Source organism: Sander lucioperca, chromosome 3 (assembly GCF_008315115.2).
Source record: "Sander lucioperca isolate FBNREF2018 chromosome 3, SLUC_FBN_1.2, whole genome shotgun sequence".
Taxonomy (NCBI): Eukaryota; Metazoa; Chordata; class Actinopteri; order Perciformes; family Percidae; genus Sander; species Sander lucioperca.
The window spans coordinates 41,378,085-41,403,021 of record NC_050175.1 but is presented as its reverse complement, the minus strand read 5'-3'; the positions used below and the strand labels follow the sequence as shown (position 1 = coordinate 41,403,021).

Here is a 24,937-nt window from a genome sequence, read left to right as displayed (position 1 = left end):
CAAAATCTGCACTGCTCTTGTAATGCAGATAGCCCCTGCAAATTCGTAAGGAAACCTACAAAACAGCACAACATAAACATGATGTTGCAGAACAGAGAGTTGCTAAAGCATGCATCTCAGCCAATATCTCTGTATTCACATAGTTCTTCCTCTTTATTTTTTGGCACAAGTGAGTGACACCACAATAAGAGCTGCTCTTGTTGTCTTATTATCACTCACTTGTGCCAAAAGTAGAAAAAAGAAAAGTGTTTCAGGGTAAGGAAAGGCAACTTTACTTATAGAGCACATTTCAGCAACAAGGAAATTCAAAATGCTTTGCATGAAACATTAAAGAGCAATTAAAAACATTCATTAAAGAGAATAGAAGATAAAAACAAGCTAAAATCTAATAGGACTAAGGTATAAAATACAAGAATAAAAGTTATAGTGCAGTGTAAGAAATGGACAAAAACTTGATTTTTAATAAAAGGCAGCTTGAAAGTAGCCTGGCTCCACCCTCCTACTTACTTCCGCTCAATTTTCATTTCCCTTCAGTACTCCGTCTGGGTTTGCGGTATATTCTTAGGTTTTCTCTGGTCAAATATTTGGCGGTCCAATCAGCGAACAGAGGGAGTGTCTGAGAACGATGACGTTGAGGACGTGCACTAGAAAGATGCAAGCGAAGCCATTCGGTCCGTTGTGGCAGCAATGCTGCCGAATATCCAGAAGTTAAAGCCTGAGCAAGAACAATCTTTGCTGAGTTGTGTTGGTGGCCATGATGTTGTGCCCCTCCTCTCCACGGGGTTCGGGAAAAGTTTGATTTTCCAGCTCGCTCCATTAGTGGTGAAGGAGTTGGCTAAGGCTAGCGATGCTAATGCTAAATATAAGCCGATAGTTGTTGTCGGTCTCCCCTCTTGTTGCACATGTGCATGACGTACGTCACAACCAAACGTTAGCGATTGGTTATGGCAGATCCAGAGTGGCTCTGGGCAGATCCAATAGTTTTAAACTTCAACAGAGTACCCGCCTTCAAGGAAGTTAACACTTGTCAATGGGGAGAGGCCAGACTCTCTGTACAAATGAAATGTACGAGAGTCTGGTAGGACCAGGCTAGCTTCAAAGAGAAAGCAGCCTTGATTTAAAAGAACTGAGAGTTGCGGCTGGCCTTCAGTTTTCTGGGAGTTTGTTCCAGATATATGGTGCATAAAAACTGAACACGGCTTTAGTTCTGGGGACAGAAAGCAGACCTGTCCTAGACGACCTGAGGTCTGGATGGTTTATAATGTAGCAGAAGATCAGAAATGTATTTTTTAACCCTAAACCAGGGCTTTATAAACCAACAGTATTATTTTTAAATCAATTTTTGTGAGCGAAGAAGCCAGTGTGAAGACCTTAGAACTAGAGTAATGTGATCCACTTTCTTGGTCTTCGTGAGGACTCGAGCAGCAGCGTTCTGGATTAGCTGTAGCTGTAATAGATTATTATGGAAACCTAGAAGAGACACTGTTACAGTAGTCAAGCTTACTGAACAGAAAAGCATGGACAAGGTTTTCCAATCAGTTGGTTGTTGATAATGTTTACATGATTTAACTTCACTACCAAGACTTAAAACTTACGATAATATCAAACACGTTTGATTTTGTTGGAACGCCAAGACGGGAAAAAGACTGACTTGGACAGAGTTTTATGACCACCTTACACCAAACGATTTAGACAACAGGAGCGCCCTGCCCCCCTCCCTCCAACTCTAGCAAGACTCATGATTTCATTCCGATATTGGAAATTGGTCTGCGACGGTGGATATCTCAGGGTTGCAGTGACTTTCACCTTGAGTCCAAGTGGATGTTTGTGCCAAATTGGAAGAAATTCCTCAAAGCGTTCCTTCACGAGACCTTCCCTGACGAGGATATCTTCACATCTGCAGGATTTCTTTATATATATATATATATATATATATATATATATATATATATATATATATATATATATATATATTTAATTAATTAATTAATTAATTAATTAATTATAATTTTTGGGCTTTTCCGCCTTTATTTGACAGGACAGCTAGGTGAGAAAGGGGAGAGAGAGGAGGAAGACATGCAGGAAATTGTCTGCGTCAAGGCATAAACCTCTAAGTACTGTATATGTTAGCCTGCTCTACCCACTGAGCCAACCCAGCCACAACATCTGCAGGGGTTCTGTTATACATTTGTAGTCTCTGAGCTGAAATGACTCAGGTGAGGTCACTTGCGTCATTTTCTCAGACTTGACAAAGCTCCCTCCCCTGACTAGTACACTAATTTACATGAGGCATATCAGTGGAGTGCCCCTTTTAGCATGAAATAATGCTGACATCAATTCCTTATGAAATACTATATCACAATGCTCTTGAAAACATTGACATAATGCAGCAGTCGACTTTCATTGAAATGTCAGTTTTAAGTATTTTGGATTCTGATACATCGATTCCTGTTTTGCACACTTTGTGGCCTGCTTTTTTCATTATTTCAAATTTTTGTTAACGTTTCTGTTTGCTGACTCTGCTGTATTCTTTCTCCTCAGATTTCTCGAATGGAGTATGTGCACTCTAAAAACCTCATCTATAGAGATGTAAAACCTGAAAACTTTCTCATCGGACGGCAAGGAAATAAAAAGGAGCACATCATCCACATCATAGACTTTGGTCTGGCCAAAGAGTACATCGACCCTGAGACCAAAAAACACATTCCATACAGGGAGCATAAGAGCTTGACTGGCACTGCCCGATATATGTCCATCAATACACATTTAGGCAAAGGTAAGATTAGGTTCATAGTTTTGTTTTGGTTCTGTAGTGTTCTGACATGTTCATGTGGTTTGGTGCTTTTTATTCTTGAAGTTTCTCAGTTAAATGTTATCAAATCTATCGATATAGAGCAAAGCCGGCGAGATGACCTGGAGGCCTTAGGCCACATGTTCATGTATTTCCTTCGCGGGAGTCTACCGTGGCAAGGACTAAAGGTATGCCAAGTACATGGAAGTGTTACAAAATCAGTTTTATTCTATGTAGAAAAACATTTATCATTAAAAAAACAAACAAAAAAACATCTGAGAGCTGACATGATTTCATGGCAACCCTGACATCACGGTCTGATAAACAGATCAGTATCATTGTTTTATTTGCAGTTGTTTATGAACGATTTCAGAATGTGTTGAAAGTCAGTTTTGTATTAAGTCCAAATTCAGTATTAGTACAAGTGAGATAATGTAAATATAAAGACCTCAGTTATCAGTGTTTGCTAAAACCAAATAGAAATAGGAAGCAAAGAACTAATTATCACTTTGTGTAATCCAGTAGGCTGTACAGTTAGGATTAAAGATTTGCTTTTTACCAGGCTGCATTAAGAAAGAGTTTTCTTATATTCTGATTAATGCTCCGAATGGATTCATATGTCTTTCTGTTTTCATTCTACTGAAGGCCGATACGTTGAAGGAACGATACCAGAAGATTGGAGACACAAAACGAAACACTCCCATCGAGGTCCTCTGTGAGAACTTCCCAGGTAAACTGATGATAGCTGGAATGAATTTATGGATGAGGCTGTAAAGCTTGACAATGATCACATTTGAGATTGGCTGTGATTTGATCTTTCTGTGCGCACATTTTCAAATAAAATGTTATGAAGCGCCATCGTATTTAAAGTGCTCATATCATGCTTTTTGGCTTTTCCCCTTTCCTTTATCGTGTTATATACAGTGTTTCCTCTATGTTGATTTTGTAGTGGCGGCCCACTATGGCTAAATTTCTGCCACCACGGTATAAGAAATAGGGAAGTACAAAAAATGTAGTTGCGGTTGCCTTTTAAATGATCCTGCCGACATAATGCACCCCCCCCTTGGCTGCTACTCACATTGCAATTTAACAACAAGTAGAACTATTCAGAGGTTATCGGGCACGTACAGTTTAACGCCACATACTGTTGTGTTGATGTAGTTTATTGTCAAAACATTCGCTTTCTTCCAACTATTAAACGAACAGCTCCACCAAAAACGTCACCGCGGTGGGTCCATTCTAAGTGTAGACCTGTTGTAGATGTTAAGTGCCCTATAGTTCCTCAAAAAATACAGTTCAATCACAACTGAAAATATGTCTTGTGTGTGAATAGAGGTGAATAAATATATTTGTTTGTGTTGCAGCGAAGTGTCAGTTCCGTTTCATACGTAAAACATTTGGCGTTGGGGGTGGGGGTGGGGGAGGGGGAGGGTGTGTTGTTCGGAGAGACCTGCCCCCACTGCTAAAAAAAGGAAACACTGCATATATCTTTTTTTGTGCACGTTATAGGTTTACAAAGTAAAAAAGCCCAAAGTCCACCCCAAAGGGACTTACCATCTCCAACAGAAAACAGTGTTCACCAACTGCTCCAAACAGCTCTATTGTAGTCCAGCCTTTACTTCCGTGACGAACGCATGTCACTTTGTAACACGCGTTATACAGTGGTGTAGTGGTCCCTGGAGAAGTGGGTATACTCTCAGTTTTCACCTTTTTTTTTTTTTTAAAAGTAGTCCAGAAAAAAGCCCTGTTTTAGAAAGACTATGATTTAGTTTACCCAAAAATCTGTCATTTCTACTTGCTCACTATTATAAAATGATCATGACTTGATTAGGAGCAGTTTGTAGTTACTAATGGTCACACAAGCAGCCTGGATGAATGTAAAATGTATTTATCATGAGGCAAACATGGTGTTTCGATTATTTTTTGCACATTTATTTAAATAAAATACTTCAAATCTGAAGTTGACAATGCACCCTTTTTCATATTTAATCTTAAATAAAGCACACAAATCATTCTCTTCCAAACATCAAAACCAATCAGATAAACTTAAAAGTGCACTGTCATAAAATTGAAATTATTTGGTTTTCAATAGCTGAACACTATTTTTATAGAATACTTCGTTAGATATATATAAATATCACTACAAATATTGAATATCATCATTTTTTGAATTAATGCTTTGTTTTGAACATGTTCATTTACCGGTAAATCATTCAACAAAATAATATGTTACAACAATATTTAGTTAACAATTAACAAAAATATATGCATTAACAACACATCAACAGTGATATACTCTCTCAACCCAGCACTGGGTTTCTGACCTTTGCTCATACTACAGTATATTCCAGACAAATTTGCTTTCTGCAGGAGCTTTCACACTGCACTGTGTAGAACGCACAGAAGAGGCAGCACGATGGCTCTTCAACCAGGTCCTTCTATATTTTCTAGGATCAAACTTGGAAGTTGGTGGGCCGTTGATATTAATCATCATCAAGTTTGAGATCAGAAGGACAGCCCTCTTGTCTGAGCTTATATTGTTCATAAGGCTAAAATTCCTCTCACACTCTGCTGTACTGACAAGGAATGTTTTCATACAGTTCATAAGTGGTTTTAGGTCCTTGGGCTCACTACTGGGCTCTTCCAGTAGGTCCCGCATCCCATTCAGTGCTTGGTCTGTGCACAAGTTAAATCGCTTGCACAGTCGCTTAACTTGTTCTTCACCATGGCGGATGCTGGGCTTTGATGGCCACTTACTCTGATCAAGGATGCTGAGGTCCATGATGGTCTCATCTTCAAAAGACAAGCGTTTCTCCAGATTGTTCACAAGGCTTTGTAAGAACTGGCCTGGATTGATAGACTTCAGCTTTGCATTTGTTTTCAGGGCTATAGACCGATACTCCCCAGTCTGTTTTGCTTCTAAAGCCTCACTATATTTCTCACCTGGACTCTCTTTGAATGACTGGATCACTCTGATTGAGCGTTTCAGCAGAGGCTCTGCTCTGAGGAGAGTTATAGAACGAGACTGAAGCTCCTGTGACAGGAGACTTAGTTCATGGAGAGTGTCGTACATGAGGCCAAGGTCACAAATGAATTCTGGACTTTGAACACGGTCTAACAAACCTCTGTACATCTGCCTCTCTTTGGTGGACCTCATCTCATCACTGCAAGCATTTTTAAAGTGCTGCACAAGAGCTCCCAGGGATGTCCAAACAGCACGAACAGTCCGAAAGCTACTGGCCACCCAGCGTACATCCAAGATTCTGCCAATGCGAAGAAGTTGTGAGCCTACTTCAGCTGCTGCATTTACAAGTTCCCGTTCATTTTTGTTTGACACACTATACAGAGAGTATAGCTTCTGGATAAAAGTTTTAAAGTGATTGACAGAGTTTACCTCATCAACTGCATCTGACACAGCAAGTTCAAGTCTATGGTTCATGCAGTGCCATACAAAAAGCTTTGGGAATCTCGAAGTCAGTCTGGTTGCTACTCCTGACTTCTTTCCTAGCATGACACTGGCTCCATCAGATACAAATGTTACCCAGTTTTCATGAAGCCACTCTTCTGTAAAGCCAGCATTAGTTAAACAGGTGAGTAACGCCTGTACTATGCCATCTGCTCTCTGATTTTCCAGTTCAACAAGTTCCAGGAATATGAACTCAGGGCTTTCTTCTTGAATTGATGCTTTAATAGAAACTGTCATGACAGCTTTGTGACTTAAAGAAGATGCCTCGTCAATTAGGACAGCTAACTTACTGGATGATGCTATAATGCTACTGATGATTTTGCTCTGCATCTCACTAGCAACATGTTGTATTATTTGTGTTGCACTGTAACGTGAATGAAGTATTGAGGCCATTTTTACACCATTCAGTTCCTGCAGCTCAATGAGGCTCTCATGGTCAGAAAAGGGTCGGTTCTTTTTGGCCAGATGGTAGGCTGTTCGAAACACAGCTTCAGTTTCCTTCATGTAGGACTCAGTCATAGTCTCCACTGCATTCTCAATGGCAGCTTCTTTCTGTTGCTCTGCCACCTTCACAGCCTGAGTGTGGGCCTTGGACAACGCATGTTTCCTCACCTTATTTCTCAAGACTGACAAACTTGTTGTTCTACTTCCCTGGCCAGACACTTGAATTTCAAAGTTCATCCATTCTCTTGAGAGCGATACACCTTGCTCCTTGTCGATCCCAATGGAGTTCACACTGCTACAGACCAGACATCCTGCGAAGCATAAACAAACAATGTAACTACTCCTGTATCCACAGCTGTACGTGTGCATGGTCCTTTACACACACACACACACACACACACACACACACACACACACACACACACACACACACACACACACACAAAGTTATCTGTGCCCACTGTTTCAGAAGTTACCCAAACTAGCAATCTACCTAAACTTACCCAATTTTTTGTTTTTGGATCCCAACCAGGGGTTCTTGGATTTGAAGTCTTCTGTTTGTTTAGCACTCCACAGGTCTGGCCAGTCATTATTGATGTCTACAGAAACAACAAAAATAATTATGCATCTCCCTGTTTCTCTCTCTCTCACACACACACACACACACACACACACACACACACACACACACACTACTGTGATCACAATAGTCATCAGCAAGACATGGGTCCCCCTCTTTACATTAACAATCTGCATAACCAAGTGGAAATATTTTCAGCAAGTAAAGCTGAAGCATACAGGAGATTAGTGAGTGAAATACTTGGGAGAGTTTATTTAACAAAAAACAACAAATTTAACACAAAATGTTATATAACAGTAGCATTGTAAAAAACAAACAAACATGGATACAGACAAAATAAATAGAACGGCAATAAAATAAATAGCATCACACAGAAATTCATCTATTGTTACAAGCTAAATCAACATTCAAAATGAGGCTTAATCTGTCAAAATCACCTTTTGTTACAGTGTGAGGCTTCCCTTTTCAATAAACTGGAGATGCAATTTACTGCCTGTATGTTCTGACCTGGTGGTGGTAGACTGGGTCCTTGTCTATGCTCACACTGACTTGCCTGGCTAGCTCCCGGTTGAGAGCTGCCAGGGCTGCTGGTTTCAGGGGTGGGGTCTGCCTGGGCCTGATCTGGGCCTGATTTGTGCCTCTTTACAAAAAAGTCAGCAATATCTCCCTTCCTTTTCATTGTTATCTGTCCCTATACAAAATAAGACAGCCTGACTAGACCTCAATATTGTTTTAGGCTGAATCTTAAACTATTTGTCCCCATTCTTGTGTTTTAACTTACTTAAAAATCAACTACCAGCCTAGCTACTATAAAATTAAACTAGATCATATAGGTTAGTTAGGGCTAAGTAACTTGGCTAATGTTATAATTTAGGGCTAAGTAACTTGGCTAACGTTATAATTTAGACCTTTACAATAATAAACAAGCTTCATAGACATTGAGATAATCAGTTTCATCAGTCTGGTATGAAATTCTTATGGACTGGGTTGATTAAACACTTACTGAAAACCAACAATGCCCCGGTTTCCCCACATTATCCCAATCTACGTAGCTAGCTTCATAACGTTAGCCGACTCGCACTAACTATTGGAGGCAAAATCTCTTCTCCTTTAAATGTGCAGTCATATTGCCACTGGCAATTTGCCAGTAGTTTAAAATAATGATTCATTTGGAAACCACCTTAAAACTTACCTCAGAATTATGTCTTCCATCAACTGGGGTGGCACACCGCCGCTTGTGTTATTTCTTCATCTGTTGTTTGGTCTGCTGCCGTTATCGTAGTCAAGTGGCACCGGCACCTGAGGTTTTCACTGGCACCTGAGGTATTAGCGATATTTTCCTCGGCATGACCCGCCCTACTCTGCCTCTGATTGGCTCATCAGTCCTCATGCCTAAAGTTAACCAATCTAATCAGTGAAAGCAGCGAGTACCAGCCAATTAGAGGCAGAGGAGGGTGGGTCATGGCTTCACTATCCTTGAGGAAAAAATGGGCAATCTGGCTCACAGATATTACTGAATGGTGCGCATTAGGGGGGATTTAGAAGTGGGTATACGCAATGCTGACTGAAAAATAAGTAGGTATACGCCGTATACCAGCGTATACCCTGGACTACACCACTGGCGTTATAATGCTCGCCTAGCTGCTAGCATGGCACGCCCTCATACTCTCCAACTGACAAGCTAGGAGTACTTACTGCGCATGTGCGACTCCCTACAAAGATGGAACAGAAGTGTGATGCCTCACTCTGTAGCTAAAACAGAGAGCTCAACACACAGGGTGAAAAAAGGAGCTGCAGCAATGTGCAGCACAACAAATATATGGTGTTTTCTGAAAATTAAACCACATAAACCTATTCTGGTACAACCTCTAAATACAATTATGAACCTGAAAATGAGCATAATATGAGCACTTTAATAATTAGAATTATCATACCCATTTTAAAAGTTAAACTATTTTTTTATATGTATATTTGTTTAATTCAGAGGAGATGGCCACCTACCTGCGATATGTGAGACGGTTGGACTTCTTTGAAAAGCCAGACTATGAATATCTGCGAACTCTGTTCACTGAACTGTTTGAGCGAAAAGGGTACACCTTTGACTACACTTACGACTGGGTTGGCAGGCAGATAGTAAGTAATGCACATAAACTACTAACAAATGTGTTTTTAAGTCTTTTTTTTTAGTAAGCTGCATGACTGCAGAGCATTTAACTGATGATTATTCACCTCAGCCCACACCAGTGGGGTCTGTCCATATAGACTCTGGAGCATCTGCTGTGACGAGAGAGAGCCATCCTCACAGAGACCGGCCCTCACAGCACCAACCAATTCGAAATCAGGTACACCAGGTTTTGTTTTAAGTAGTGGGCAAGTGTGTGTGTGTGTGTGTGTGTGTGTGTGTTTTGTCAGGCTTTTTTTCCCAGTGAAAATAAGGAAGGGTTGCATTAGATCCTGAAATGTATGTATGAGGTACACACACACATCCCCCTGCTTGCAAAGTTGTCCACAAAGCGTTAGCTTCCTACGAATTTGTCAAATATATGATAAAACAGATTAATGGTTTTGAAACCATCAATCCCAATTCTTTCTATATGCTTGTTTTGGTCAACTATCGACAAGTATTTTAGATCAGAAATATTTCTGATTGACAGCAGCCCACAAAAATGATGATGATAACTGAGATAATGCTTTTTAATTATTCACATACATTGAAATAAAATAGTGAGGGAGGAATTATTTGATTTCTTTACCAGATGGAACAGGTGAGAACATGTGCTCAGGTTGCTGACAACCTGAGCACATGTTCTCACCTGCAGGTGTTTCATTAATGGGATTTCTGGCCAGCATTTCCATGGAACTGCAGTTCACTCTTACTCGTTCCATTTTGCGGTTTCAGAGCTATGGTGCAAAGTTGCAGTGTTTTCAGTGAGTTCACTGCTGAATGTACTCTACATTGTACTCTACATTGTATTTGTGTAAACACTTCTGCTGTGATCGCTATTGTTAATTGCTGTTACAAAGAGGACTCGTCAAACAATTGGCTTGTTTCGTTGAAAAAGTATTTATAAAAGGTTAAAGACCTTGTTCAATAATTTAGGTTTAATTTGTGTGTTATTTAAAGCTTCAGTGCGTAACTTTTTGATATTAATGAACGTCCGTTACATTCAAGCCATTGCCAAATTAGTTACTACAAAGCTAATTAACTTGTGTTGACTTCGGGTCACATTGGCCGAAAATATTGGAAGTAGAAATAAGCGCTGAAAATGTGTAGAAGAAAAATTTAAAACGTTGGAAAAAGCAAAAACAAATTGTGAAAAAAAGGCATCACAAATTGTGAAAAAAAGTGTTGTTTTTTTTCAAGGTTGAAGGGAAGACAACACAAGGGTTAAGACAGATTAGCTCCACACAACTCTCTCTGTATTTCTCAGTATGGCTATGTTCAGAAACTGGTGTCGTCCGGCGACTTTTGCGCGCATAAACTCGAGTGAAGATAATTCCCTCTAGTGTTTTTAATCCTCCATGTCCTCCTTGGCTACTAGCAACTGCGTGGTGGGGGGGGGGGGTCCACGATCAACAAAGGCTTGTGACATGTGGATGCGCGGACAGTTTTGTTGTCGTTACTTAGAATTCCTCATGGCTGAGACAGGAACTACGCACTATAGCTTTAAATGTAAATAGAGCCCCACAATTTGAGATGTACGAGCGTACCTCCATTTGGCTTCAGGCTCGTTAGTTTCTTGTTGAGTTCTTTGGCTGAAGCCTTGTTTTGATTTTGATTCACGCTTTTATTTTGTTACATTTTTTTTTCTTCTTCTTCTCCATTTCTCATGCTGCTTTGCATGGTACCTGGCCTCGCACACCCAAATATCCATCTTTCCTAACACAATTATTCCATCACCACCCCCCACCCTCTCCCATCGCACCCCCCCCCCCACCCAATCCCACTTCCCCTCCCATCACCGACGCCCCCAACTCCTGAGCAGACAGCGGTCTCAGATCGACGAGGAGCATGGGAGGTGCAGCCCACACGCCAAGCAAACTCCTCCTATCTGACCTCCCACCTGGCAGCGGATAGGCACGGGGGCTCAGTGCAGGTATACACCCCTCACCTGGTCAACCACAACCCCCACCCGACCTCTATGGAGTCAGATCTGTCTCATAGGATCTAATCCAGAATAATAACTAATACGTAAAAAAAAAACCTAACGAAAGGTTTGGCATTTTCAAATGCTAATTCTGCATTTCAGAAATGGTTGCTATTATTAACTTGAGGCTATTTTATACACTTTAAGACATGCTTTCTAGGTCAGACAGAAGAGATCAAATTGCACTGTCGCCCTAAACATCTTTTATTGTTATTAATCCTTAGAAAACCTAATGAAATTACAGCTCATAATTGATCCGAAAAGAATGTTATTTCCAGAATGTTATAGGTATTTCTGATTAGTAAAGTAAATGCACAATAGTAGATCCCAGACTTTTTACCAGGACACATTTATTTAGTATTTTAGCATTGTCTGTGTGAGACAGATCTACAACCATATACCTCCCCCACCCCTTTTACCCCTGGCTGGGAAATGTTATTTTTCTGCACCACCATATGCATGTCATCTGGTGCCACCCACCCCAGATGGTGAAAATATGATTTAGCTTTATAAACAGCAGCCCTGGCTGTGGCATTTTTGATCTTAGGTCCTACAACTCCTCATGGCGCTTGGACATTCCTTGCAAGATCAAGAAGCCTCTTGCATGGCAGGGTTGACCTGGCTTAGCTGGCTAAATGCATGCTCTTTAGTCATAAAGGGCCATTATGCCTAAAGGTACATCCTGGTGTAATTTTTACCACTCTATATTACCCAAGATTGTCCCTATCTGTAACAAGCTCTGTTTGCATAGGCGTGTACAGTGTAGGCTTTCCTAGATCTCTGGCTATTCTACTAAATGCCATTCACTGCTATTGATGTTGTAATGGTGTGGATATTTAAAAATTGCCATACATCAGTAGGTACCCATATAACAACTATTGTATGTTCGCTTCATACGTGGACCGTGTCTCCTGGTTGTTTCCCACTGACAGAAACATGTCTCTCCAGCACTGATTGGACTCTTTAAGTGCAGGGTGCCGTCTTGAAAGGTAGAGGAAATGCTTGAGTGTGCAAGATGATGGCCGCAAGATCAACAGAGGTAGCAGAGCTTAGTTGTTACACTGTTGGCTTACAAAACACCATTACCTATAGGTTAGACTCTTATTTTACATGGTTATATAAAGATGGTTAAAATAGTTAAGTTTCTGTATACAGCAGGATGAATATTGACCATTCATGGATATTCATGCCAACACAGTTGCTGTTAACACACTCATAGTTTCCCCAGAAAGTCTTTAATTTGTGGGGTAATTCAGAATATCTTGCTAGAAAAATAGCAGATAATGAAGAAGGCATCCTAAACACAATGCTGTGGAAGTCCAAAGAAAACAAATGTCATCTAATTCACATCACTTTATACCCAAATGTATCTATTTTTTTATATAAAGTCAGTGTCATAAAATGACAGAGTTGAGCCCACAGACTTTGGTGATCTACAGGACTTTTAATGGCTCACACCGACGGCAAGAACACAGAATAGCCCGCTTGTAGTAGCTCCAGCGCCTCCAGCAGACACGTAACTCTCATCTTGCACCTCGTCTCCTCCAAAACAGTTCTGATATATCCGTGCAAAGTTGAATGGGTTATGGTAGATGCAGTAATGAAAATAAACAAGTCATTTCAACAATCGCATGTCTAGCAACTTCATCTCCAGGAGATTTATCGACACTGTTGCATCATGAATGGAACTGAATGGTGTTAGGATTGCTGAGATTAACAAATGCGTACACTGTATACACCTATGCAGACAAAACACATTTGTACAATAATTAAAATGCAATTTCTTCTACAGGTATATGCGATCAATAGCTTTCCTTTGTACAGTCGACACTTTGTTTGTTTGGTGTGTTTTCATCTACAGTATGTCTGTTTGATTTTAATAAAGGTTTATATTTTTACAAAGTTTTCTTACATACTGGCAAACGGGCTGGAATACGACGGCGTATTAGGGCCATTGTAGGGAAAACATTTTTTATTGGGGAGCCGGGGGAGGGGGGTAATATTCCGTGATTAAAGTAATACATTTACGAGAGAGAAAAACATTTTTTTTTCAAAGAACCACATTGCTTCAGGATCACTGCAGATGCCGGGGCTTACCATGTACTATGCCTGAAGTTGTTGACCTTATCATAATTTATTGCAGTCGGATTAAGCAACAAAGAAATACTAGTGATTTTAGCCCAGAATCACCATATGATCATAAGCATTCTGACTTGTTCTGAGACATTGCCGTCAATTGGGCTATTTTGTGTAGTTTTTGCTACCTTGCAGGCGCTTGAAAGGGTTCTTTTTAACATGTAAATATCAACACTCGCATTCTCTGGTGCCATTATTACTGTAAGTCCTTTCCTTGTCTTTACAGCCATCTGAAGGCAGCAGGTATCTGTTCCCTCTGCAACATGATATGGGATCCGTCCCAAGTCCCAGACAATAACTTTCCTCCGTGGAAAACGATCTAAAGGATTCCCACACTGTCAGTGCGTCATGACGGGGAGAGCTCCTTTGGTGAATGTGATAAGCCATGATCGCCACAGCCTCTAATGCACCCACCTATGCCTTTTTTCTGATCCCACCCTGTGCCCAAGTGTTCCACTCATGCACCAAGGAAGCCTGGCCACAAAATTACCAGAAATGTGTTTGGCACACTCCCCACACCTGATCTGGCTCTGCTGCTGGTTAATAGAGTTACCATACCATAACACCTGAAGGTGGGTGGACAAAAACTCCCCTTGCCCCCCTATTCCTAACCCAGTGTCCAGAACTACAACGCAATGGACAGATAAGGATGTCCCTGGTTACATCTTCTTTGAAATATAACCCCCTTCCCCCGGCTCCATAATTATTATTTTTTTTTCCTGCAATTGCCCTATTACGCTGTCGTACTGGAAAGTAAATTTCAAAAACCATTGAAATAATTTAGATTCATATAGAGACAAGCAGTCCTATTTGCTCCATGTGATATAAAAGTAAGTTTTAAACATACTGTAAATGAAAGCTTTGATTATTACACCTTTTAAACAGAAATGAGCTTGAAGTTCACATAAACAAATCAGATTTGTTGAAATTATCATTAATATGAAGATTTTGCAGTTACCTGATATCCCACTGCATAATTGTGATGGTCCTCTACCCATCTCTTGTTGCCCATTGGGACTAACTTTTTAAGTTTTCGAAGTTTGCTTTAAATAAGGGGGACACACGGACAATCAGACAATCAGAGCAGCTATGGATACAAAATGGAAGCAAGAAAGAGTAGTTAATACAATACAATGGGCTTTTTTGTTATTGATATGTTGTTCTTCGTTGCTGCTATATTCCATAGAGAAGACAATAAAAGAAAAGTGAATTGGTAAAGCATCATTCATGCATTAGTTTTTAACCAGAGAAACTCTCCAGCAGGAACAGTTTTTCACTTTGAGTCTTCCCAATGTCTTAACACCCCTGTCTGTGCCACAGGTGGTCAGCTCGACCAACGGGGAGCTGAATGCAGACGACCCACTGGCCGTCCATTCCACGCAGCCCATTGCAGCTCAGGCAGAGGTGGAAGTGGTCGACGAGGCCAAGTATGTCATACACCTGCCACACCTCTCCTCCATGTCCATTTGTTGCTTTCTCTCCTTCCGCTCTTCCTTTCTACCTCTCTCTGTCTCTCTCTCACGCCACTTTTTGCTATGCTGTTGAATTGTGACATCCCTCAGCTGTCATCCTACTACTGCCCCTCTTATCTTCTGTCTGACTGTGAGGGTTTTTGATCATGACTGCTGCCTATCTTTATGTTGTTCCCTCAATTCAACCTGAAGAAAGAAAGCCCATGTATACTAACTTCTCAGCCGGAGTTAATTCAGTTTTTCATACATGTAACCTGCCTCAGCAGTCGACCCCAAACACAGGCCACACTGGCAGCAACTGAGGATGTTATTTTATCTTCTAGCAGCCTGACCATCTTAAAGAAATACTCCACTGTTAATGAGCCTGATCATCATGTCTAAGAGTACCAGTAATGATCAATGCAAAGCAGATTCTGTCAGTGTATCGTGGCGGCAGCCAGTTGAGATCACACCAGATTTCCCATGTGGTAACTTAGTCACATGTACAAAATTATGCACATTATTTCATCGTATCAGTCACTCCCTTCTCTCCCTGAGAGGCAAGCATGGGTGGGGAAAAAAAAACATGGAACCCCCGGGCATCAGCATTGGTTTCATTCACTTTATCTTAGAGCTGGTAGCACCAGCTAAACCCACTGTGCTAAAACTGAATGTCACGAGGTTCAGCTGACTGAAGAGCTGAGAAGAGCTCTTCGGAGGCACAACTCGCTGAGAGAAAAAATATATATTAATGGAGAAAAAAAGTGCCTGGTGGTTAAAAATCGAGGCTGTTGGATATTACAGGTGTGAAGAAGAGTGAGGCCGATTTTTTGTTTGATAAAAGTACAAACGTGAGAGTACTGAGAACTACACATGCCAAGACACACTAAAATGGCGCTCTGTCTCTAGTCGCCAGCACAACCATACTCGCGTTAAGCCAATGACTGTATTCCAAGACTCGGCTTTAATTGAGGGAGGAGACCGCCCTGATCTGGTCCCGGTCTGCTCAGTTACCAAGCAGGACCTCAATAGTGCAGGTCAGCACAGTTATTCCCTGTTGTGAGGCTGTGGTGGAAACATTTATGATTATGGCTCTACCGGGGCACGTTGAAATACTCTTTTTGCAGAAAATGTATAAATGTAAAATATTATCAAAGTGGGCCTAGTTTGGGTTGTGTGGTTGGCAGATAAATGTTTTTTGCCCCTGTAAATACTGGGTGTCAAATTATGCAAAAATTGGTACACAATCAGTCAAAACATTGGAATTTGTATTGGTTCTACCAAATGTGTTTGTGTTCAACTGTGTGTTTTAATATGGAGAAGGTTTCCCAAAAAAAATACTTTAGCTGATTTTAAATTGAAAGTCAGTGCTGAATAAGTGGTCTATTGAGAAGGTAATGGGCCAGCTGACCATTTAAAATGAGGGGAAATGATTCCAGAAGCAAAACATCAAAAAAAGGTAAATTAATGTTGTGGGCTGTATGTTTTGTGTTTTGTTTAAAACGAAATAAAAACTGTTAATCGTAATAAGGTAAAAAAAAAAAAAAAAAAAAAAAGGTAAAATGAACTCCATTTTGCCTCTGAAAGTAGATGTCAGATTTCACACTATAGCATTGTAATAAATGGTTATGTTTATTGCACAATCTATCCAAATACTTCTTGTATATGTTGACATAAAAAAAATCTGTCAATGTATTTAGCATCAGTCCCACTCTCTCCAAAAAAAAGATTCCCTTCTGCGATTCTCCTCATGGATCTCCCAGAGGTTCACTTTAATGTGCTCTCCTTTCTCTTTCTGCCCAGATGACAGGCCTTCCTCCTGTTGTCTCCATTCACACAATTGATACGCTGATTGGTGTGTTTAATTTACTGCCAGTCTCTTTGATACCTCGTCAGACAAGTTTGATGTTTGATACAAAGACATGAAGTAATGAATGCAAATCATGCGTCAGATGCAATTTAATTAATGTTTTGCCTTCTTTAGGGAATATCAGGTTCCCGTGGTAAATAAATGCTACATGCTCTTTCATCTTTTTAATTATCATTCATAGGCTGAAATGGCCTCCGATTGTCAAACTATAACACAAATTTCAGTCTGTGCAGGATCAGGTTAAACTTACTTAATTTTGGTTCAGAATTTCCATAATCTAAAGTTATTAAAATCATATTATACGTTTATGCTTCTTCCAGCTGTACACTAGTGTGCCGTATATCGTTCACGATAATAGCGGTATACTTTTTAATATAATGATATGAAAAAATGTATATGATAATGCCAATATTCTGACTTGTTGACGCGATTGCCTGTTAATTTGGCAACTGTTGTACTATGTAATTATATTTTATACAGAATCTGAATCTCACTCGTACTTACTGTTTACAAAGTTAGTTTTTACTGAATATTTAATGGAAAACCAACATTTATGCTGAGATATTAAAGTACAATTTCTTTTTTTTCATTTGTATGTTCTTGAAATTAATAATAAAACATTGTTTAGTATTTTGTCATATCAATAAGAATATCATTATCACAGATATACCCTGAAATATCGTGATATTATTTTAGGGCCATATCAACATAATTGGCAATAATGACCGGCTCCTCTGCATTATCCTGCTTATTACTCTGCTTATTACATGGCTACTCATACAGAGGTTGCCTGCCTGCTTCCCAGTCAGGACAGTTAACTTTACCGGTGAGTGAGCTAACCATGAAGCTAACTAATGCTCTGTTTGCAGTGTTGCCATTAGCGCTGTTAGCGATCCCCGTTTCCTCCACCTTCTCTCTCCCTTTAATCCGCTAATCAGCTGCATGAGCTCCGTATGAGCACAAATATTGATTGTAAACCGATTTTATTGTCGGTGATCAAAACTCAGTCTATGGCAACGGTCTGCTATACTTAGCAATGGTCTGTTATACAGAAATAACAGACAGTAGAATTTGTGATTAACCAATCAGAATCAAGTATTCATCAAGGCTGTTTAATATATATATATATATATATATATATATATATATATATAGACCTTGTAAAACTTTCATTTATGACCAGTATGTGACAGATTGTGATCATCAATGATCATTGTGATGAAATGGAACATTTTTACTTTTATGGTTGTGATGCTACAGTTACTTCCTGTTTACCTAGTTGATTGCTTTTGATTGGACAGACCTACATAGGTTTCCTAGCAACTGATTTGAAGTCTTTACTAGCTAAGATATTTAAGTTATAGTGGTGCGTCCAGTTTTAGTAAATCAGTCGTTAAAAAGTAGTTACTAACAACTTTGAAAGGACTAATTATAACAGAATAGTAGTGATGTATTTATTACGAGTAGTTGGGTCAACTCTATCTTGCACTTATTTCCATCGTTTCCCAACAACCTTTATCAAGATGGAGACGGGCATTCGATGTCTGACATGAGGAAACATTAGAAACTACACAGTTAAATCATATGAGCTATTGATTTTTATTTGATTCAGCAAGCAGAAAAGATGATTTTTTTTTTTTTTTTTTTAAAAAGGTTGTTAAATGCACATTCTTATAGCAAATGTAGCCTACATTACACAGCCTATTTTGATACTGTAACATCCTCATAGCCAGGAATTCTGCAAGAAATAATGGTTACACTTTACTTGAAGGTATCTACATAAGAGTGACATGACACTGTCATGAACGTGTCATAAACATTATAAACAAGTCATAAACGTTTATGACATAATGCTTCTGCCAGTATGTGTCATTCGGTTTTTGTCATGACAAGTTGGGGTTGGAGTTACGGTTAGGGTTCATGTGTCGTGACAATGTCATGTGTTCATGACAGTGTCATGTCACTCTTATGTAGATACCGTCAAGTACTGTCAAGTGTTACCGAAATAATGAACCCACCTTCCATCCTAAATGGGCTCCTTAACTCTAACACAGGGAAAATAGCTACATAGTAGATGTTCTGTAACCTTTTCTGTGATCTTTTCTCCTTTAACCTCAAACGTTCCCTCTCTGTGTCCACCGGTGTCCTGTTGGTGTCCTGTTGGTGTCCTGTTTGTGTGCATGTTTGTGTGGCATGTGCCCAGTCCCATCATCTTAGTCTTGCTGTATTAATCTATCTTTCTTTTCTCTTTACACTGTTTCCTCTCTCTTCTTCTGTAGCTGCGTGAAAATGCTCAACCTGTGGTGAGTCCCTCTCTGCTCGTCCACATCAGACTCATGGGACAGGGAGTGGACCAGCCTGGGCTGGGGCTCAGTGGAGTTGTTACTTACACATTTTAAGTAGACTCTCACTGGTACAATAGTGCCATATACCCCTGAGAACATCGTCTACTATGTGTACAATCAAGTCTCTGCCCTTTTCTACTTTTTTTGTCACCACCGCACAATGTCGTTCAGTGACAGATGAATAAAGAATACTGTAAACAGTGCTGCCATGTGAGCGACGTGAGCAAGCATACTAACTTAAAACTTGATGTCACATCAGTGCAAAAAGAATATACACTATATATAATATATATAACTTTGATACAAGTTAACTAAATCATCTTTTATGTACCCCTGTAACATTTGTAAGAAATCAGCAGGGCCAGACAGAATCTACAAAAGCAGATTTTCCACAAAAACATAATTTTAACACATCTCCACCCCAAGAATTTGTTTTGCTAAATTCTGCAGATTTTCATTCTGGATCACCTCTGAAAACTAAAAAAAAAAAAAAAAAAAAAAAAATCCATTTTGGTCAGGCAATCAGATATCACTCTTTTAGCAGCACATTTGGCTTCAGATTAAAGGTCTCTTAACCCTTGTTGCATGGTGCACCATTATTCGTTATTAATGAATTAATCTAAGAGTACCCAGTCACTGTCCTATGTCTTGATCCACAGCTTTTTTTTCTTGTCTTCGTATGTTCTATCGACCATTTAGGCTCACCCTGTCTTGTGCTCTATGTGCACTGCTCCATTGTTTTGCATAGGAGAAATGTTGCCTTCAGAGTCACCGCAGCACTTTGTAGTTGAGTCCCCTCTGCCATTTGTCTGTGGGAGGTGCAGAACCATGCAAACACTTAGTGGATGACAATATATATATATATATATTTTTTTTTATATATATATTTATTTTTATTTATTTTTTATTTTATTTTGCTTCATTTGAAGCCTCCCTCTTCTACATATCGGTCTAATGTCTGTCTCTGTCCGCAGGTGCTGCTGCTTCTTCAAGCGAAAACGGAAGAAGAACACGCCGAGGCACAAATGATCATCCACCACCGGCCTGAAACGCTCCAAGGTCCGGCTCAGTTGATTGTGATTTCAGAAATCAATAAGGTCCCATTCAGAAATTAAAGAGGGAGACAACTGAAAGATCTTGATTGAAATGCTCCCTGGAGGGACCCGTTAAAATGGTTTGTTGAGATGTACAAGACGCTTGTGTCTTTTGATGGGAGTCCCTTTTCATGTTTTCTTCTTCTTTTTTTCCTCCTCCAAGATGTGGTGGAATGTTTTGCAGGCCAGTCGTCCAAATGGAAACCTTTTTTGTTGGAATTCTGCAGAGGATACTTTTTTTTTTTTTTTTTTCCCCTTCCCGAGACACCCAGCATTTGTATTTTTCTCTCCTCGTTTTGGACTTTTTGCTCCCGTTTCCCTTCTGTGGTATTGCAAAGGAGAAGACAGATCTTCCTGTGGAATCTTGCCACCTTCAGCCTGTTGCATACTATGATGTCTTTGTTTGACTCACAAAATCATGTTTTTCATTTCCCCTCTGTCAAGTCCCAGTTCAAAGTGGTTTACCCGTCGTTAGTTTGCGAACTCATTTTGGACACAAAGCCCTTTTGGTCATTCCTGACGTGGGACTGAATGTAAACCTGAACACGCGGGAAGCCAAGAGCGTAACTGCCTATCTTCAGGCACAAAGAGCATCAGTCTGCCATTTGGCCCCTGCACTTTTTTCCTCCAAAGAGGCCAACCCTGGCACTGGGACCCGGGCCTGAGAGACCAGAAGACCAGAGACGCCTCCTGCACTGTGTTCTCTGAGGATGATTTCTGCTCACGCTGCTTGGTTAAAGCACTCCCCTTAACCACGCCGCTGTTAAAACACACTACAGTCTCTTTTGACTCACATGCAGTTTTGCTCGTGTTGGCTTTGTGATAATGAGCAGCGACCTGACACTTGTACATGGGGCTGAAAAACTATATGCTATTTATGCTATTTATCTCTTGGTTGCCACCAGTTTTCTTACTAGTTCTAAATCATACACACTGAATGTATGGACAGAAACGTAAATGACTTTGGAGCATTTATATAATCTGTCATGCGCATGGGAAGGAAATTGCAGTTAAGGAGTTAAGACCAATGTTTAAAAAAAAAAAAAAAAAAAAAGTGAGACCAAAACTAAGATGAGAGGAAAGGGACGGTCTTACATGTTCTTGATCTTAATAATCTGATGGTTAATAATGGTCTCTACACCAGTAGACACTGGAGGATGTTGCTTTGGAGTGACGAGAGCAACTGGCGCGATGTGCTTTGGAAATGAAATCGCAGCCTCTCAACGCTAATGTCCAATGCCTTAACCCCGACCAGTCGACCACCACGTCACATCACCAGTTGGATAAACAAAGTTGGCAGCATGATGGTTGTGAGGTTTGCAGTGCAATTTTTTTGAGGTCACCTGTATAATAAAGGCCAAAATTGTGGACTGTTCCCCAGCTAGTATCAGAGCAGTTAATGACTTCCCTTGTAACACTGAGGATGTATTCCCAAGAGAGAGCAATGCCAAATTGAAGGTTTGGTGTAATAATCTGTAAAGGTGTTGAGAAGTCCCCGCCCCTTGCGTGTCCAGTGTGAAGACCCCTGTGCTGCAAAGCGATGTTTGAATTTGGACGACTCTGCTAAACCACCCCGGCCCCTCTCCTCAACGCCTAGAGAGAAAACCCAACGTCGACGTGATAAGTGAACATGTCCATACCATTTTTTTTAATTTCTTTTTTTTTTTTTTATTTAGTGTCATGGAGGACTGCCTTGAAACAATATCCTCGAAATGTCACCTTGCCTATCCTCCGAGCAGAGAGTGAATTAACGTACATAGGTGTTTTTTATTTTTTTATTTTATATCTTGCTAATGTGAATTTTTTGAATGCAAATTTCTTTTGTTTTGTTTTTCCATTCCAAATAGCCATGGTTTTACGGGGAAAGAGAGGGTAACAAAAAAACAAACAAAAAAAAAGCTCAAGACCATGACTGCACTACATTTGTTGACCCCGGCTTTCCCTGACAAGACCCTGCCTTCTTAATACTGTACTTTAAACGTGCTTATTACTTTAATTGTAGCTGCCTCGTGTGCTAGGCCTTCCCTATAGGGTGCAGGGAATACACTTTAAATTTACTTTTATCCCCGCCCACTCCATTTTTGTACCATGACGCCCTCCTTCTTTCCTCTCTGCGCGCGCACACACACACACACACACACACACACACATATGAATCAACTCTCAGCGGAGTGTTATATTTGGCGTTTTGTGGACCTGCTCCATCATCTTTAGAAATGCAATGTTGTAGACTATCTCAATGATCAGTATGTAAACCTGCTTGTTGCGTGTATTTACACTGTATAGCTTTTGGTTTATTCTCACCCCTGACATGTCAGTTACTCCGGGGTCTAAGTTATTGTGTTATTGACAGTACTTGAATATGAAAGTCTACGGGACCTTTTTTTTTTTAAGTTTGTTTTTATGTTCTCGGTCATTATCACAGTAATTCCACACAGGATTTGAGGGGAATTGTGGGGAAAATAGGCTGTTCGAATGACAGGTATTAATTTCTTTGAGATGTCTCAGTGCCTCCTTGAGTGTGTTTGACAGGTTGTGAGACTCACCTGGGGAGTCCTGTGCTAGCAGGTGTAAATGATCGCGTGTTTTCACCCAGAGGAGTTGCCGTTTAGATGTTGGTTTGCAGGTAAAAATCACTTTTCAGTCTCTGTGAAACATTCACCATAATGTATCTGTTGTCGATGAAAACCTTCATTATTTCGGACACCAAACCTGTGACATCTGCTGCCTGGGATTCTCCCCACAAAGCATTAGCGACATGCCTTCATCCCAGCTACCTGAGAAAAGTTGAAAAGTATTTCTGTGTAGTGAGATGGATATCCACACTATATAGCCTTCAGCGTTCCCCCTGAATTCCCCGAGTGCCATTCCTGAGACTACTACTAGCCCATGCCTTTTACCTGTGCCAGGAAAATATGAAGTTGAATGTTTTTTTTTTTTTTTTGACCATCGCATTCCACCTTGTGTCCTTGATGTTTCCACTGTCATTTTGAAAAATCGCAGAGCAACATGGTATTCAGTACCAGGAAGTGTTGTCGGAGTTGTTAAAGAGTGCCGGAGGGGGGGGGAGTGTTTTTATGAGTCGCTTCTGTTGGTTTCTCTCCCCTTAATGTTGAAACCAACACCATTTTATCGACCAAGTTTATGATTTCGGAGTTGGATTTGTGACTGGTCATCTTTGCAACCTCTGCTTCTTCCTTAAACTAGGTCGCCTAACTCTTTAGCTCCCGGCTGAAATGGTAGATATAGATATATTACTCTAATGTATTTACTTTTTACTCTCTGGGCCTCATACAGAGCGATATAGGAGTACTCTGTATGGTTTGTATCTGCTGCATGGCTTATCTGGAGACGACAGTGAGCGGTCTCTCTCTCTCGCTCTCCAGGGAATTTTCTCCCCTGTGGAGCTCATATACTGTTGGGTCAGTGAGACATTATGGCTTCCAGTCCTCATGTAAAACAAATAACTTTTTCATGTCTTCTCACAGCACATTCCATTTCAGTTCCCATTATTTCTGATATACTTCACTTCAGTCAGACTCGTGTTTTATAGCTTTGGTTGTGTGTAAGTCACATTCCTGTGTGTCAAAGCTGTGTAAATCAAAGCAAAGGACAGTTAAAGTGTGAATGAATGAATGGCTTAGGTCTTTATGGGTTCTCTGGCACTTTTTCCTTGTTGCTGTACTGTAGAATTGTCTTGGATTTACTGTATATTTTTCTTTTTGAGGGAGAGGTTTTAGGGTGGCATTTACTGCAATATTGTGATGATTATTTGAAAAATTGTAAATTGTACAGAGTTCACAATTACACTCTTCTTTCTGTTGGGATATAAAATATGTATTCTTTGATTTTTGTTTTCCTCTCAGACTGTGGAAAATCAAATTGTACAGCTCCAAGAGTTTATCCTCCCCCTCAGCATTGATTTTTTTTTTTTTTTTTTCAGAGCTATGATTAAGAGAAATCTTAAAACTGTAAATAAACATTATTGTGTTGAAATATGAATGTCACTTCAAAAATGTATTTGAATGAGTTAGTCAAGGGCTTCAAGAATGAAGGACCCACATTTCTTCTTTTTATGGTTTCATATTTTTAATTTACAGAAAGATAAAGGTCCTTTTTATCTGAGATACCTATGTTTTTGTTGTTTGTTTTTTTTCCTCCTTGGATTCATACAATACAATGTGTCATATGAACCTTATAAAATCACTTTTTATTCCCTCCACACCTAAAGGGAAACTCCAGTTTGCACCCTTTTTTATGTAAAATAAATGATCTCTCCACCTTGTGTGAATGCCTTTTTCAAGATAATTTTGCTGCAGATACTGTATTCTGACTTGAATTAAAATTGCAAATATACACAGTCGATGAATCCAGCTAGTTTACACTAATTTCAGTGTAGATTAATTTTGTCTTCATGGATGCTCAGTGCCTGTGTCAGGATTTCAGTCTGACCTTTTGAAATTTCTTAGATGTTTTCAGAGTGAATGAAAGATCTGATTTGAATTGTTTGGGGGTATTTGCAGGGTTTGCAGGATAACCTGATTATTCTCGAATTTGTCTCCCTTCACTTTTATTAGGAATTTAACAACATAACATATCATAGTTGATATAA

The 24,937-nt window shown here is 39.9% G+C and overlaps 1 protein-coding gene across 4 annotated transcripts in view; it reads left to right on the top strand.

The window, feature by feature from the left end:
* The window catches only part of csnk1g1 (casein kinase 1, gamma 1), a 46,255-nt gene extending 21,645 nt beyond the window's left edge, over positions 1–24,610 (top strand). Inside the window, exons 6-14 of one of the 4 annotated variants that reach the window (XM_031290048.2) lie at positions 2,542–2,776; positions 2,894–2,979; positions 3,437–3,521; positions 9,266–9,414; positions 9,516–9,623; positions 11,268–11,378; positions 14,886–14,992; positions 19,166–19,189; positions 20,206–24,610. In XM_031290048.2, the coding sequence (XP_031145908.1) occupies positions 2,542–2,776; positions 2,894–2,979; positions 3,437–3,521; positions 9,266–9,414; positions 9,516–9,623; positions 11,268–11,378; positions 14,886–14,992; positions 19,166–19,189; positions 20,206–20,260 (960 nt within the window). In that variant the 3' untranslated portion in view covers positions 20,261–24,610. The remainder of the gene's footprint in view (positions 1–2,541; positions 2,777–2,893; positions 2,980–3,436; positions 3,522–9,265; positions 9,415–9,515; positions 9,624–11,267; positions 11,379–14,885; positions 14,993–19,165; positions 19,190–20,205) is intronic. The other 3 variants (XM_031290051.2, XM_031290050.2, XM_031290052.2) reach the window with 3 other exon arrangements.
* The last annotated feature ends 327 nt before the right edge of the window (positions 24,611–24,937 follow it).